Here is a 17392-nt window from a genome sequence, read left to right as displayed (position 1 = left end):
ACTACTGTATGTACTTATACTAGGGTGCGTTCAGGAATTACGTTTAGGCGCACTTAGGTAACTCTAATGCTATAGTGTACGCAACTATAGCTTAGAGTTACTCAGGTTAAATTTCTGAACGCAGCTCTGTGTTAGAGTTACCTAGATGTGCCTAGGCTTAATTCGAACGCACCCCTGCTGTACTTTACGACAACAATTGAATACCATTGACCAATCAAAAGTCTGCTAAACAGAGGGAGAACGGTCGCAAAGCAATCCGTCTTTATCTTCTCGTGACCCGGGCGCTAGCATGGAAGTTCACATTCCAGTGTTGTATATAGTTCTATGGCTTAGTTTACACCGTAGAAACTCTTGATACGGGTATCAAGCTGGTGCGGACTAAGTGTTAGATACGTTTCTGTTTACATCGACCGTGTTAAATAATATTAGTGATTTTTTCAAGACGGTTTTCAATTTCGATTACGTATACAATGGTTTCAACTTGTATGTATCAAGCCAATTAGACAGCACATTAAGAATGCATTTGATACGCGTATCGACTTAAGTCTGATACAGGCTGTTCTCGAGTATCGTACCATTCTGATACTCCGTCGTTTATTGATCGTACCAATGGATTTAGTCCTAATATAATACTTAGTATACGTATCAAATGCTCGGTGTAAACAAGATTTACACGCTGAAACTTAAGACGGTAATCATATGTGTATGCTGGATATTCACTTGTCTGCCTATGCATATTGAGTTTTTATTCGTATATTCGATTTTATGTACAATTAAAATTTTAAAGCAAAAAAAATCACTAACAAGAATTCGTGGCAAAAACAAAAGGCTGATAATTGCGACCATATCCAAAATCAAACTACACACGGGTCCAGGAGTTTTAATTTTAACACACATCTGTGCGACACTTTATTTCAAAGTATTTAACCTTTTTGCGTTGGCCGAATAGCGATTATGAGGTACGGCAGCATAAGCCGCTAGCGTTCGCCTTGGAGAGAAGAAGTGCTATGACTCCACTGTTTTAACTCGTTGCATTAAAGATATAATTTTTCAAGCATAAAAGTAAAACGGGATTTACATAAGTACAAAATTATATTTTAAAATTATATTTTATTATTATTTTAAACTTCGTATTTAATACACTACAAGCAAAGTTAGTACCAAATACGGCTATGCCGGCTATAGCCGGCGCTAGTATCTACGAATGTTACATAGATGCCGACTACAGCAACATTAGAAGCGAAAAGGTTAATGCTTGTGGGAAATAAGGATGACTTTTATTAAAAAATGCCGAGCAGATAGGTTGGCTAATAACAACATTTATACAAAATGCGAATGCGTATTGTGAAGTACTCAATGTACGTTGTTCCATAGAATAGATTTTCAAATTAAAGTGATAAATAAATACGAACAACTTTGGTAGGTTTCATAAAAACTTTCATTGCAAATATAATGACTAACACAAAATTCAGCATACACCAATTTTTAAAAAATAATATAACGTTGGTCTCCATCCTCGTTATTATTCTTATATACTGGAAGTGTATAAACAACTGCCAGACCATTTTGAATATTGAGCTCTGTATAGATGTCCGGATATACAAGTCGAATACACTTATCTCACTTGAATCTCTGTATACTTAAGAGGTATATTGGTCGTGAATATTTAAGTACACAGGTCATGGAATAGGATACACATATTCGGATATAGAAACTCTTTATACACATACATAAATTGTGTGTACCTTCTGATATATACTTACCTATATATACTTTTTCTCTAAAGAACACATACCAATTTCAAAAAAAGGTAAAAAAAACGCGCGTAGTGTACGTGCTCCATACAAAATCTTTATTGAAAAAAAATTTTAATCTAATTTGGTCGTATAATTCCACTAATATTTCTTACTACAAAAACAATGACAACAGAAGGGCCAAGTGGACATGATACAAATTAAACACTTGGCACCAAATGTTTTTTATGTGTGAATCTAAATAATAAAAAACCGGAACAGGTTGTGTATCGCTGTTCTAAAAAAGAACAGGTACAAAACAAGAATAATAAAAAAACATCATTAAAAAAACCAGATGTTACTAATTTATCATATTTGCTTGGCGCAAACCGTTTGACATTATTGTTTTTGTGGTAAAAAATACAAATGGCATTATAAGACCAAATTAGATCAAAATTTTTTTTCTTTAATAAAGATTTTGTATTGAGCACGTACACTTGGCGCGATTTTTAATCTGTTTTTGAAAAATATAAGTTTTACACATATGTACGTTTTGGTAATTAGACAAATTTAAACTATATATCCATATACATATATAAACATACATCCTAATAAATAAACCATGCCTCTTTTTGTCAATTGTGACAAATTTTACAAACGCTTATTGTTGTGGCGATCACTGTATCACATTCAGTATCAGACAATCTGTATTACAGAACAGTTGGTACCAAGAAAAAAACGCAGCAAATTTTGGAATTATTTCGAGGAATTAAAACCTTTGCTGGTAATGGTGCACGACCTGTAAAAAAGAAATTAAAATACCTCATCCAAAAATCCGTACAACAATATTCAGAGCACACTTATTAAATGTACATGGAACATCTCTCGATAATGACACTTTCGCACTACCTGACGACCTGAGGCAATATTACTCGGAGTCACCGGGATATAAGACAAAACGTAATAATTGAGGTAAAGCAGTGTCTTTCACAGTGACAGTTGACGTAGTTCTACGTTGTTGTTTGCGGCACAGTTGTTACTGTGCCCGTTTTTTTTAAGATTTAGCTTTGTTTTCTAGAAAAATTGTAGTACTGGTTTCATAAAAATCGGTTTACAACAAAAAAAAACTCATTTATTTTATTAACCGATTTTCTTAAATATATTAAAATTTCAATTAATCGGAGACCTCATTTAAGTATCTTCTCTTTGTTAGAAATGTCAGAACTTCATAAAATTCATAGAATAATAGCCCCGTAAACATGCTTCAAAAACATACAATTAATAAATGCAAACTTTATTTTAAATTTGTCGTCGATCGGTGAAAAGGATATCGATTTATGCTTAAATAAAGTATAAGTTATACATGGATGATTGGAATCTGTACGCGATCTGGTAATTAGGTAAATTCGAACTATTATATCCATATAAAATAAACGTACATTCTAATAAATAAATCATGCCTTTTTTTCCTTTGTAAGAAATTCTGCAAACGCATGTTGAGGCGATCACTGTATCGCATTCAGTATCAGACGATTAATCTGTATTACAGGACGGTTATAATGGCACCGACAAGAAAACGTAGCAAGTTGTGGAATTATTTCGAGGAGTTGAATCCTTCGCTGGTAAAGTGCACGACCTGTAAAAAAGAAATTAAGACACCTATTCCAAAAAGACGCACAAAATTAATGAGAGCACACATATTAAATGTACATGGAATATCTCTTGATGATGAGACTGTCACACTACCTGACGACTTAAAAAAATATTACTCGGAGTTACCGGAATATAAGGCAAAATGTAATAATTGTGGCAAAGCAGTGTCTTTCTTATCAAACATGGGAGATTTACGAAAACATTTAAGAAGGAGACATTCCATAAAAATCCAGAGTCGAGATGAGTAAGTACACAATCAAAAAATTATTAAAATGCCAAAAATTATGAAATAAATGCAACGATAAAACAATCAGTAGCTAAAGAAAATTGAGTGAATAATAGTTTTTATCGGGGCATCCATATAACATTTATTTGCAATTTTGATCATAAATGTGCATGTACACCAGGTGCGTTTTTTCTCTTTTTTTAAAAATATGTTTGAAGATCTGTACGCGATCTGATAATTATGCGAATTTTAACTATATCATCTATATATATAAAAATGAATGTATGTATGTATGTATGTCCTTTATACACTCTTGAACTATTCGACCGAATTTTTACCAAAAGTATATAAAATAGGGGTAGAATTTTCCGGGGAGTGCCACTATGTGTATAGTTTTTTGTTACCGATTTTCTGGAAACCGGTTTTTCCAATTCTTCTAATTTTTCGGGAAATAATTGACCGAATCTCAAAGAATTATAGATTAAACAGGGGTAGAATTTTCCGGGGAGTGCTATAAAGTGTATAATTTTTCGTTACCGATCTATTGGAAGTCGGTACCAAAATTTTTTCAATTTTTCGGGAATTAATTGACCGAATCTTAAAGAATTGTATATGAAGTAGGGGTAGAATTTACCGGGAAGTGCTATAAAGTGTACTATTTTTGTTATTGATCTTTTTGGAAACCGGTTTTTATAATTTTTCCAATTTTTTGGGAAATAATTGATTGAATTTCAAAGAATTATACATGAAGTAGGGGTAGAGGGAGAGAGAGAGGGAGAGAGAGAGGGAGAGAGAGAGAGAGGGAGAGAGAGAGGGAGAGAGAGAGGGAGAGAGAGAGAGAGGGAGAGAGAGAGGGAGGGAGAGAGAGAGAGAGGAGAGAGAGAGAGAGAGAGAGAGAGAGAGAGAGAGAGAGAGAGAGAGAGAGAGAGAGAGAGAGAGAGAGAGAGAGAGAGAGAGAGAGAGAGAGAGAGAGAGAGAGAGAGAGAGAGAGAGAGAGAGAGAGAGAGAGAGAGAGAGAGAGAGAGAGAGAGAGAGAGAGAGACTATTTGTGTGTCTTATTACATATGTCCTCCGGGGCGAAGCCCGGGTAACCAGCTAGTATCCGTATAAACATACATTCTAATAAATTAAATGTGTTTTTATGACCTTTGTGAGACATTCTACAAACGCTTGTTGATGCAATTGCTGTACCACATTTAGTGTCAGACAATCTGTATTACAGGACGACACCGACAAAAAGACGCAGCAAGTTGTGGAATTATTTCGAGGAATTGAAACCTTTGCTAGTAAAGTGCACGACCTGTAAAAGAGAAATTAAGGTATCACACCCAACAAGATACACAAAATTAATGAGACTGCACTTAAGTAGACATGGAATATTTATCGATAATGACGTTCTCTCACTACCTGACGACTTAAAACAATATTACTCGGAGTTACCGAGATATAAGGCAAAATGTAAAGATTGTGACAAAACATTGTCTTTCTTATCAAGTACGAAAAATTTACGAAAACATTTAAGAAGACATTCCACAAGTATCCAGAGTCCAGATGAGTAAGTACACAATCAAAAAATTATTAAAATACTACAGACTATAAAATAAATTTAATGATAAAACAATCAATAGCTGAAAAAATTGAATGAATAAAAGTTTTTATCAGGGCATGCAAATAATATTTATTAGCAATTTTGATCATAAATGTGCTTTTCAAAACGTGATAATAATAATTTTTCCATTATTTTGCATTTAATTTAAATAAATTTGTATCGCTTATTTTATGCATCATAGATAAAGACAATTCAGAAGGTTAGGTCAGATATCTATTTATTTGACATTAGTATTGCAGAAATTCGAGGTGGATATATAAATTGCATGATTTATACATAGTTCTTATAGATATTGAAATTAATGCGCGGAAGTATGTATATACAGGATATTTTCTATCTAATCACAAACGAACAAACATTCATACAAACAAGTACACGTATACACACACACGTACACAAACAACGCAAACAGGTACATCTAGGCACTCAACATTCACAAATACACGCGCATATGTATCCTTTACATATAAAAGAAAGCATCAGGTTATCTAAAAGAGACTCTGATAGACACTCAGATTTTACTTCAGAGCTTCATACACAGTAAAAAATTTTGTGTCAATGGAAGTCCACTCTCAATTTTGTGTTAAAATAACTCATTCATCGTGTTATTTTTGACATTTAGAAATGTTATATCGACATTTATAACATTTCTAAATGTCAAAAATAACACGATGAATGAGTTATTTTAACACAAAATTGAGAGTGGACTTCCATTGACACAAAATTTTTTACTGTGTATTCTTCTATCTTTCGATTTTCTTTGGTTTTGACACGGGAGACATTTGTTCAAAATCATAAAAACTATAACAACTCAGAACGGAGCAATCGAGTGTTGACAGGGGTCCCCTTTTATAACAAACGGTTTTTAATGTATCAAAAAATTTATATTTTTATGGTTTTAATTGATGACCGTATCCGTCTTATGTTTAAACATGTACTCACATTAAGACAGTCTTTATTAGAAATTATTTATTAAGAAAACTTTTTTTTTCCAAACGACGTAATAAGCGATAGATAAGTAAAATACGACCGATATAATATACAATGAAATTAAAGAAGAACGTTATTGTAATGTACAAAATATTATAAGTTTCATTAAGGAGGTACGCCATTTTATGGTCAGGGCAGGAATCGGTAGCCTAATAAAATTATTTGTGTAAATTTACGTACATTTTTTTATCTCACCTAAAGCTAGAATAGAACAATTGCGTTAAAATAGTGTTTTTCTTTAACTTGATTTTATATTATATCGGTCGTGTTTCACTTATCTATTAATCACAAATTCAATCTAGACATTAATTATGCATTCTAGACATTAGCATTACGGAAAGTCGAGGTATAAAACATTTTCTCCCTATCTTTTTCTCTTTCTTCCTCTTGCTCACTCTCACTTATAAACTTCACTCTATTACGGTTCACCGTCAATAAGTACATAATAGCATTAATAATACGTACAGTCGTAGTATTTCAATAACTATTATCTTTTTTTATTTTTAATTACACCATTTTTCTATGCAGACCAAGCACTTCAAGTTTATCGGATAATACTATGGATCCTTTTGCAGAATGCACTAACTATTCGTTTTGCTTATATATTATACAAAATAATAATATCTTGATATTTAATTATTTATTCTTTTGCAAAAGAATAATTTATAATATTAATGTTTTAAATAATTCCATTTATAACTGCACCGTATTTCAATGCAGACCAAGAACTTTAATTACAATGGGTTTTGATATGAATTTTACTGCAGAACGTCAAGATCAAGATACATCTGGTTTGCCTGTTCAGTCATTTAAAGAAAAAGCAGACGCACTTAATGTGTATCTATTCGTCTTGCTTATATTATACAAAATAATGATATATATTGAATTGAATTGAATTGAATAAGTACTTTATTCGCCCCAAAGGGGCCTTAAAGGGCGTTTTTGAGGAACGTACCCAAACCTTTACATACATTGGCGTTTTGAAGAGACGTACCCAACCCTGTACATATATTTCTCTCTTCCTATCCCGGCCTGGCCCTCGGCCTTATACTACATTCTCGCTCCCTCCCTCCCTTTCTCGTTCTTTATCCTTTCCCTTTCCGTCGCTGCACCCTTCCCTTCCCCTACTCCCTTATCTCTTCTTCCTTTCTCCTTTAATGCTAGACTCTCTTCTCCCGTCTTCTCTTCTGTCCTTCATCTTCCTCTCCTCCGTACCTGCATCTCTCCTAGCCTTCAAATTCTCCTCCATCTGTTTCCCTCCTTATCCCATTTTACCTCCTTCCCGTCTATCCATAGTCTCCTATTAGTCAGGACCGCTGACCTTCCTTTCAGTCTTTCCTCTCTTGCCTTTATTACCAGCTTGTGCCTATAGGCTCTCTCCTCCATCGTGAGTTCCTCGTCGACTCCTACACACTTCCCATCTTCTCCATATCTCCACACTCCTTCCAATTATATCTTCCTTGTCGTCTTCCTCTTCAAGCTCCGTAAACAGTACCTCCCTCTTGTCCACACCTGTCACTGCCACAATCCTTCTTATCCGTATTATCCACGTTTTTTTATTTGCAAATTCATACATATCAAAAGTTTTATATTTTTATGGTTCCCATGTTATCGGAATTATCCTTCCCATCACTCTTTCCATGATTGTTTCTACTGCAGTGATAGGCGAAATTCCTCGATGTCGATAATGTCAACCTTTTTAATTTTGTTTTCCCTATATCTGTCTTTGTCTAACGAAATGACATCTGTCCTTGTTCGATTCCTTGCCATCTCTCGCAAAATCCGGCAACTACTGTTGCTGCTCTTCTTGTCATCCTGCATCCGTATTTGCATTACTAAAATAAAATTTCGATGGATCTTTTTTTGTACGCATTGAATCTTACTTCTACTTGCACGATATTATTCCTACATGTTTTCCCAAGGGAGGATGATAAACATTATGTATGCATAAACTGCAGAATTTTTGTTTTAAGCAAATATTGTCGTCAGGTGACAGCTGTATGTGCCTAAATAAGTAATATTTTTAATGTTTTGGTGTTTTTGATATAAAATCGCGTTTGTTACTTTAGATTTTTGTGCGGACTTTAATTCTGTAAAAGATTTTTGCAATTCTATAAAGCCAATTAAAAGATCCATCTAAAAACGATAATGTCGGTAAATCATACGGCTGCAGGATCCCCTTAAGATGTTTATTTGTTTGACATTAATACTGCAGAAATTGGAGGCAGATATACAGAGTGTTTCCTAAGTAATTACACAAACTTGAAGAGGATATTCCTTGGCTAACTTTAAGAAGAAAAGATTCTCTAAACATGTGTCCTAAACTACTTCATTTTCAAAATACAGGATGTCAAAGTTGTAAAAAAAATGAAAATTTTGAAAGTCTGAAAAACGTTTAAAGACATTTATTCAAATTTGGTATGCGGATATGTGGTATTAAGAATTATTTTCCAGTACCGAAACATTTTTAAATCTACCTGGGGCGTGTGTCTTTGATACCATGTGTTTTGAAAACATAGTAGTTTAGAACACATGTTTATAGGACCTTTTCTTCTTAAAATTAACCAAGGAATATCTTCTTCAAGTTTGTGTACTTAATTCGAAAACACCCTGTATATAATGTATGATTTATACATAGTTTTTATTCAAATTCAGTATTTAAATTAATCCATTTAATAAAATTTATATAGCACAACTCAAATATGCCATCTACATATTATATAAATAATTAATAATTAATAAAAATTTCTATTAGCTAACAATCAACGGTTCTTTATAATATTTGAATATACGTTATAGGTTTGCAAATTTCAGCATAGTGATATTAATTATTTGTTACCCTTAAAATTATTATTGTATATATAGCACCAACCTAATTTATTCTGACATTATCTACAATTTTTCGTGAAGACATTCTATCATTTTCGACCGTTATAATTGGTGACCGTATTCGTCTTAACCAGTTAACTGCCTTAGACGTTTCTCAAAAATGTCATTGTAACGTACAAAATATCATAAGTTTAATTAGAGAGATACACCATTTTACGGTCTCAGGACAGGATTTTGGTAAACTAATATAATATTATTCGTGTGAATTTATGTACATTTCTTCATCTCATCTAAAGCTAGAATAGATCAATTACGTTAAAATAACGTTTCACCCTAACTCAATTTTATATCATATCGTGTTTCACTTATCTATTAATCACAAATTCAGTCTAGACATTAATTATTTGACATTAGCATTAAAGAAATTCGAGGTATAAAACTTTCTCTTCCTATCTCTTTCTCCTTCTTCCTCCTTCTCATTCTTAATTACAAAACTTCACTCCATTAGCGGTTTACCGCCAATAAGTACATAAAAGCGTTAATAAATACGTACAGTTGTAGTATTTCAATAATTAGTATTTCTTTTTATTTTTAACCATTTATCACACCATTTTTCTATACAGACCAAGCACTTCAAATTTAGCGGATGATAGTATGGGTCCTTCTGCACGCCATCAAGGTCAAGATACATCTGGTTTGCTCGGTCAATCATTTATTAAAGAAACGACAGAAAAAACAGGCGCACTTAATGAGTAATTATTCGATTTTCTTATATTACACAATGTAATAACGTCTTGATATTTAAATTAATTCTTACTCTTTTGCAAGAGAGTAAGTTACAATGTTAATATATTAAATAACGCTATTTCTAATTGCACCGTATTTCAATGCAGACTAAGCACTTCAAGTTCACCGGGTAACGATATAGATCCCAATCCAGAACATCAAGGTCAGGAAACAATTGATTTGGCTCTACAATCATGTGAACAATCGAGAAAAGAAACAAAAGCATGTGATGGGTAATTTTTTGTTTGTTTATAGTGTTTATATAATACAATATAATGACAACTTACTATTAAAATATTTACTCTTCTGCAAAGGAATATTTTATAACGTTAATATTTAAAATAATTTCATTTCTAATTGCACCGTATTTCAATGCAGATCAAGCACTTTAAGTTTAGCGGATTATATGGATCCTACTGCGAAACGTCAAAGTGGAGAACTATCTAGTTTGCCCGTTCAATCATTTAAAGAAACGACAGAAAGAACAGGCGCTCTTAATGAGTAATTATTCGTTTTGCTTATATCATACAATATAATGATATCTTAATATTTAAATATTTACTTTTTTGCAAAAGAATAACTTACGACGTTAGTGTTTTAAATAATTCCATTTTTAATTACTCCATATTTCTATACAGACCAGGCAATTCAATTTCAACGGGTTATAATACGAATCCTACCGCAGAATGTCAAAGCCAAGAATCATCTGGTTTGCCTGTTCATTCATTTGAACAAACGAGAAAAGAAACAAGCACATTTGATAAGTAATTATTCGATTTTTGTATATTATACAATGTAATAATATCCAAATATTTAAATATTGAGCTCTCTGCACAAGTATAATTTACATATGTGAAATTTTAAATAATTATATTGTCCGCTTTTATTTTATTTGCAAATTTATACATCGAAAGTTTTGCATTTTCATGATTCCCATGTACTTGTAAAAAGGGATGATAATCGTACAAAACAAGCTTTTTTAAAAAAATTTAAAAAACGCGCCAAGTATACGTGCTTCTTACAAAATTATTATTGAAAAATTATTTAATCTAATTTGGTCTTATAGTTTTATTTGTATTTCTTACTACAAAAACAATGATACCCGAAGGTTTGCGTCAAGTGAGTATGATAAATTAGTAACCTCTGGTTTTAAAAAATAATGCTTCTTTATTATACTTGTGTACATGTTCTTTTTTAGAATAAGTACGCAACCTGGTTTTTTTTATGTAGCTTTACACACATGAAACACTTGACGCGAATTTTCTTTTTTCTTTAACCGTAAGTTTCGTGGGTCTGTACGCGGTCTGGTAATTAAATAAATTCAAACTATTATATCCATATAAACGTACAATCTAATAAATAAATCATGCCTTTTTTTCCTTTATGAGAAATTCTGCATACGCTTGTTGAGGCGATCACTGTATCGCATTCAGTATCAGACGATTAATCTGTATTACAGGACGGTTATAATGGCACCTACAAGAAAACACAGCAAGTTGTGGAATTATTTCGAGGAGTTGAATTCTTCGCTGGTAAAGTGCACGACCTGTAAAAAAGAAATTAAGACACCTAATCCAACAAATCGCACAAAAATAATGAGAGCACACTTATTTAATGTACATGAAATATTTCTCGATAATGACACTCTTTCACTACCTGACGACTTAAAACAATATTACTCGGAATTACCGGGATATAAGGCAAAATGTAATAATTGCGGCGAAACAGTATCCTTCTTATCAAATACTGTAAATTTACGAAGACATTTAAGAAGACATTCCACAAGAATCCTGAGTCGAGATGAGTAAGTACACAATCAAAAAATTATTAAAATACTAAAAATTATGAAATAAATGTAATGATAAAACAATCAGTAACTAAAGAATATTGAGTGAATAAAAGTTTTTATCGAAGCATCCATATAATATTTATATGCAATTTTGATCATAAAAGTGCATGTACATGGTGCGTTTTTTATTTCTTCTTTTTTTAAATATGTTTGAAGATCTGTACGCGATCTGGTAATTAGGCAAATTTAAACTATATATCCGTATAAACATACATCCTAATAAGTAAACCATGCCTCTTTATGACCTTTGTAAGCAATTCTACAAACACTTGTTAAGGCGATCACTGTACTACATTTAATATCAAATTATATGTATTACAGAACAGTTATGGTACCGAGAAAAAAACGCAGCAAGTTGTGGAATTATTTCAAGAAATTGAAACCTTTGCTAGTAAAGTGCACGATCTGTAAAAGAGAAATTAAGGTATCATACCCAACACACTGCACAAAATTAATGAGAATGCACTTAAGTAGACATGGAATATTTCTTGATAATGACACTCATACACTACCTGACGACTTGAAACAATATTACTCGGAGTTACCGGGATATAAAGCAAAATGTAATAATTGCGGCAAAACATTATCTTTCTTAACACATGTTGGAAATTTACGAACACATTTAAGAAGACATTCCACAAGTATCCAGAGTCGAGATGAGTAAGTACACAATCAAAACATTATTAAAATATCAAAAATTATAAAATAAATGTAATGACAAAACAATCAATAAATAAAGAAAATTAAGCGAATATAAGAGTTTTTATCGGGGCATCTATATAATATTTATATGCAATTTTGATCATAAATGTGCATGTACACCTGGCGCGTTTATTACCTTTTTTAAAAAAAAATATGTTTGAAGATCTGTACGGGATCCGATAATTATGCAAATTTTAACTATATATCCGTATAAACATACATCCTAATAAGTAAACCATGCCTCTTTATGACCTTTGTAAGCAATTCTACAAACACTTGTTAAGGCGATCACTGTACTACATTTAATATCAAATTATATGTATTACAGAACAGTTATGGTACCGAGAAAAAAACGCAGCAAGTTGTGGAATTATTTCGAGGAATTGAAACCTACGCTGGTAAAGTGTACGATCTGTAAAAAAGAAATTAAGATACCTCATCGAACAAGGTTTAGGTCAATATTCAGAGTACACTTAGTAAATGTACATGGAATATCTCTTGATGATGACACTGTCGCACTACCTAACGACTTAAGGCAATGTTACTCGGAATTACCGGGATATAAGGCAAAATGTAATAATTGCGGCGAAACAGTATCCTTCTTAACAAATATTGAAAATTTACGAACACATTTAAGAAGACATTCCACAATAACCCAGAGTCAAGATAAGTAAGTATACATTCCAAAAATTATTAAAATACTTAAGACTATAAAATAAATGTAATGACAAAACAATCAGTAGTTAAAGAAAATTGAGTGAATAAAAGTTTTTATCGGGGCATCCATATAATATTTATATGCAATTTTGATCATAAATGTGCATGTACATTTGGTGCGTTTTTCCTTTTTTTAAAATATGTTTGAAGATCTGTACGCGATCTGATAATTATGCAAATTTTAACTATATATCCGTATAAACATACATCCTAATAAGTAAACCATGCCTCTTTATGACCTTTGTAAGCAATTCTACAAACACTTGTTAAGGCGATCACTGTACTACATTTAATATCAAATTATATGTATTACAGAACAGTTATGGTACCGAGAAAAAAACGCAGCAAGTTGTGGAATTATTTCGAGGAATTGAAACCTACGCTGGTAAAGTGTACGACCTGTAAAAAAGAAATTAAGATACCTCATCGAACAAGGTTTAGGTCAATATTCAGAGTACACTTAGTAAATGTACATGGAATATCTCTTGATGATGACACTGTCGCACTACCTAACAACTTAAGGCAATGTTACTCGGAATTACCGGGATATAAGGCAAAATGTAATAATTGCGGCGAAACAGTATCCTTCTTAACAAATATTGAAAATTTACGAAGACATTTAAGAAGACATTCCACAATAACCCAGAGTCAAGATAAGTAAGTATACATTCCAAAAATTATTAAAATACTTAAGACTATAAAATAAATGTAATGACAAAACAATCAGTAGTTAAAGAAAATTGAGTGAATAAAAGATTTTATCGGGACATCCATATAATATTTATATGCAATTTTGATCATAAATGTGCATGTACATTTGGTGCGTTTTTCCTTTTTTTAAAATATGTTTGAAGATCTGTACGCGATCTAATAATTATGCAAATTTTAACTATATATCCGTATAAACATACATCCTGATAAGTAAACCATGCCTCTTTATGACCTTTGTAAGCAATTCTACAAACACTTGTTAAGGCGATCACTGTACTACATTTAATATCAAATTATATGTATTACAGAACAGTTATGGTACCGAGAAAAAAACGCAGCAAGTTGTGGAATTATTTCGAGGAATTGAAACCTACGCTGGTAAAGTGTACGACCTGTAAAAAAGAAATTAAGGTATCTCACCCAAAACGCTGGATAAAAGTAATAAGAATACACTTAAGTAGACATGGAATATTTATTGATAATGACACTTTCTCACTACCTGACGACTTAAGGCAATGTTACTCGAAGTTACCGGGATATAAGGCAAAATGTAATAATTGTGGCAAAGCAGTGTCTTTCTTAACAAATATTGCAAGTTTACGAGTACATTTAAGAAGATATTGCACAAGAATCCTGAGTCGAGATGAGTAAGTACACATTCAAAAAATTATTAAATTACTAAAGACTATAAAATAAATATAATGATAAAACAATCAATAGCTGAAAAAATTGAACGAATAAAAGTTTTTATCAGGGGATCCATGTAATATTTATTAGCAATTTTGATCATAAATGTGCCTCTCAAAACGTGATAATAATAATCTTCCCATTATTTTGCATTTAATTTAAATAAATTTGTATCGCTTATTTTTACGTTCTTTTATGCATCATAGATAAAGACAATTCAGAAAATTGGATTAGATATTTATTTGTTTGACATTAGTATTGCAGAAATTCGAGGTAGATATATAAACTGCATTATTTATACATAGTTCTTATAGATATTGAAATTAATGCGCGGAAGTATGTATATACAGGGTATTTTCTATGTAACCACAAACGAACAAACATTCATATTCATACAAACAAGTACACGTATACACACACATACACAAACAACGCAAACACGTACATCTAGGCACTCAACATTCACAAATACACGCGCATATATGTACCCTTTACATATAAAAGAAAGGATCAGGTTATCTGAAAGAGATTCTGATAGACACCCAGATTCTACTTCAAAGCTTCAAATTTTTTTATCTTTCGATTTTCTTTGGTTGTGACACGGGAACATTTGTTCAGAATCATAAAAACTATAATAACTCAGAACGGAGCAACCAAGTGTTGACAGGGGTCTCCTTTTATAACAAACGGTTTTTAATGTATCAAAAATTTTATATTTTTATGGTTTTAATTGGTGGCCGTATCCGTCTTATGTTTAAACGCGTACTCACATTAAGACAGCTTTTATTAGAAATTATTTATTAGGAAGACGTTTCTTTTTTTCAAACGACGTATATAAGCGATAAATAAATAAAATACGACCGATATAATATACAATCAAATTACGGAAGAACGTTATTTTAACGTACAAAATATCATAAGTTTCATTAGGGAGATACGCCATTTTCAGGGCAGGAATCGATAGCCTAATAAAATTATTTATGTAAATTTACGTACATTTTTTTATCTCACCTAAAGCTAAAGTAGAACAATTGCGTTAAAATAGCGTTTTTCTTTAACTTGACTTTATATTATATCGGTCATGTTTCACTTATCTATATTAATCACAAATTCAGTCTAGACATTAATTATTTGACATTAGCATTAAAGAAATTCGAGGTATAAAACTTTCTCTTCCTATCTCTTTCTCCTTCTTCCTCCTTCTCATTCTTAATTACAAAACTTCACTCCATTAGCGGTTTACCGCCAATAAGTACATAAAAGCATTAATAATACGTACAGTTGTAGTATTTCAATAATTATTATTTCTTTTTATTTTTAACCATTTATCACAACATTTTTCTATACAGAACAAGCACTTCAAATTTAGCGGATGATAGTATGGGTCCTTCTGCACGCCATCAAGGTCAAGATACATCTGGTTTGCTCGTTCAATCATTTATTAAAGAAACGACAGAAAAAACAGGCACACTTAATGAGTAATTATTTAATTTTCTTATGTCACACAATATAATAATGTCTTGATATTGAAATTAATTCTTACTCTTTTGCAAAAGAGTAAGTTACAACGTTAATATATTAAATAATGCTATTTCTAATTGCACTGTATTTCAATGCAGACTAAGCACTTCAAGTTCACCGGGTAACGATATAGATCCCAATGCAGAACGTCAGGAAACAATTGATTTGGCTCTACAGTCATGTGAACAATCGAGAAAAGAAACAAAAGCATGTGAAGGGTAATTATTTGACATTGTCATGACAAATCGACCATTGGCTTTTTGGTCAGATTAGTCATCAAGACCTTTCGACCATGGGTTTTGGTCTTTCTAAATTGATGTAATTTTGATGCTTATATATAATACATTAAAATAGAGTTTCTCCCTAATTTGATTGATATCATATCGGTGTTTCACTTATCTATTATAATCCACAAATTCAGTCTAGACATTAATTGCTTGACATTAGCATTACAGAAATTCGTGGTATAAAACATTCTCTCCCTATCTCTTTCTTTTTCTTTCTCCTACTCAGTCTCACTTACAAAACTTCACTCCATTATAATTCACCGTCAATAAGTACATAATAGCATTAAGTAATATGTACAGTTGTAGAATTTTAATAATTATTACTTTTTTAAATTTTTAATTGCATCACTTTTCTATGCAAACCAAGCACTTCAAGTTTAGCGGATAATAGTATGGATCCTTCTGCAGACCGTCAAAGTCAAGATACATCTGATTTGCCCATACAATCACTTAAAGAAGCGATAGAAAAAACAGGCGCACTTGATAAGTAATTATTCGTATTGTTTATATCATACAATATAATAATATCTTGATACTTAAATATTTACTCTTTTGCAAAAGAATGATATATAATATTAATTTAAATAATTCCATTTCTAATTGCACCGTATTTTAATGCAGACCAAGCACCTTAAGTTCAACGGCTTATATTATGGATCTTTCTACAGGAGAATATATTCCTCTGCGTCAAAGTCAAGAACAAGTACCATCTGGTTTACCCGTTCAATTATTTAAAGAAACGGCAGAAAATACAGGAGTACTTAATGAGTAATTATTCGTTTAGTTTATATAGTATAATGTAATGATATCCAAATAGTTAAATATTGACTTTTCTGCACAAGTATATTTTACAACTGTGACATTTTAAAAATAATTACTCTTTCCTTTTTACTTTTAATCACATCACGTTTCTACACAGACCGAGCACTTCAAGTTTAGCGGATTATGTTATGGATCCTTCTGCAGAATATCAAAGTGGAGAACAACCTAGTTTGCCTGTTCAGTCATTTGAACAAATGACAGAAGAAACTAGCGCACTTCATTCGTGTATTGATTTTATTGTACAATTTAATAAATACCCAACTAGTTAAA

At 31.8% G+C, this 17392-nt stretch overlaps 1 protein-coding gene across 1 annotated transcript; it reads left to right on the top strand.

Moving 5' to 3' along the window:
• The first annotated feature begins 385 nt into the window (after positions 1-385).
• Positions 386-17392, top strand: LOC139770272 (uncharacterized). Its single transcript, XM_071702118.1, has 17 exons — positions 386-483; positions 3283-3630; positions 4835-5167; positions 9664-9792; positions 9934-10059; positions 10205-10327; positions 10465-10590; positions 11286-11630; positions 11997-12335; positions 12706-13047; positions 13410-13751; positions 14114-14452; positions 15842-15970; positions 16112-16231; positions 16668-16787; positions 16922-17068; positions 17220-17392. Exons 2-17 carry the CDS (start codon positions 3293-3295, stop codon positions 17389-17391), a joined length of 3570 nt encoding a protein of 1189 aa, XP_071558219.1. The 5' UTR covers positions 386-483; positions 3283-3292; the 3' UTR covers position 17392.

The sequence above is a fragment of the Temnothorax nylanderi genome, unplaced genomic scaffold (genome assembly GCF_030848795.1).
Source record: "Temnothorax nylanderi isolate EJ_2023f unplaced genomic scaffold, tnyl_v1.0 TNYL_tig0028_pilon, whole genome shotgun sequence".
In the NCBI taxonomy this organism is placed as follows: domain Eukaryota; kingdom Metazoa; phylum Arthropoda; class Insecta; order Hymenoptera; family Formicidae; genus Temnothorax; species Temnothorax nylanderi.
The sequence above is the reverse complement of the archived record's forward strand: the minus strand, read 5'-3'. Positions and strand labels throughout refer to the sequence as shown.

What these genes read in the sequence shown, in the direction of transcription:
- LOC139770272 (XM_071702118.1), top strand. Translation starts at nt 3,293, where the DNA reads ATGGCACCGACAAGAAAACGTAGCAAGTTGTGGAATTATTTCGAGGAG. An exon ending in AGAATCCTGAGTCGAGATGA is followed by an intron (nt 14,453 to 15,841) that starts GTAAGTACACAT and finishes TTTTCTATACAG; the next exon opens with AACAAGCACTTCAAATTTAG. An exon ending in GAAACAAAAGCATGTGAAGG is followed by an intron (nt 16,232 to 16,667) that starts GTAATTATTTGA and finishes ATGCAAACCAAG; the next exon opens with CACTTCAAGTTTAGCGGATA.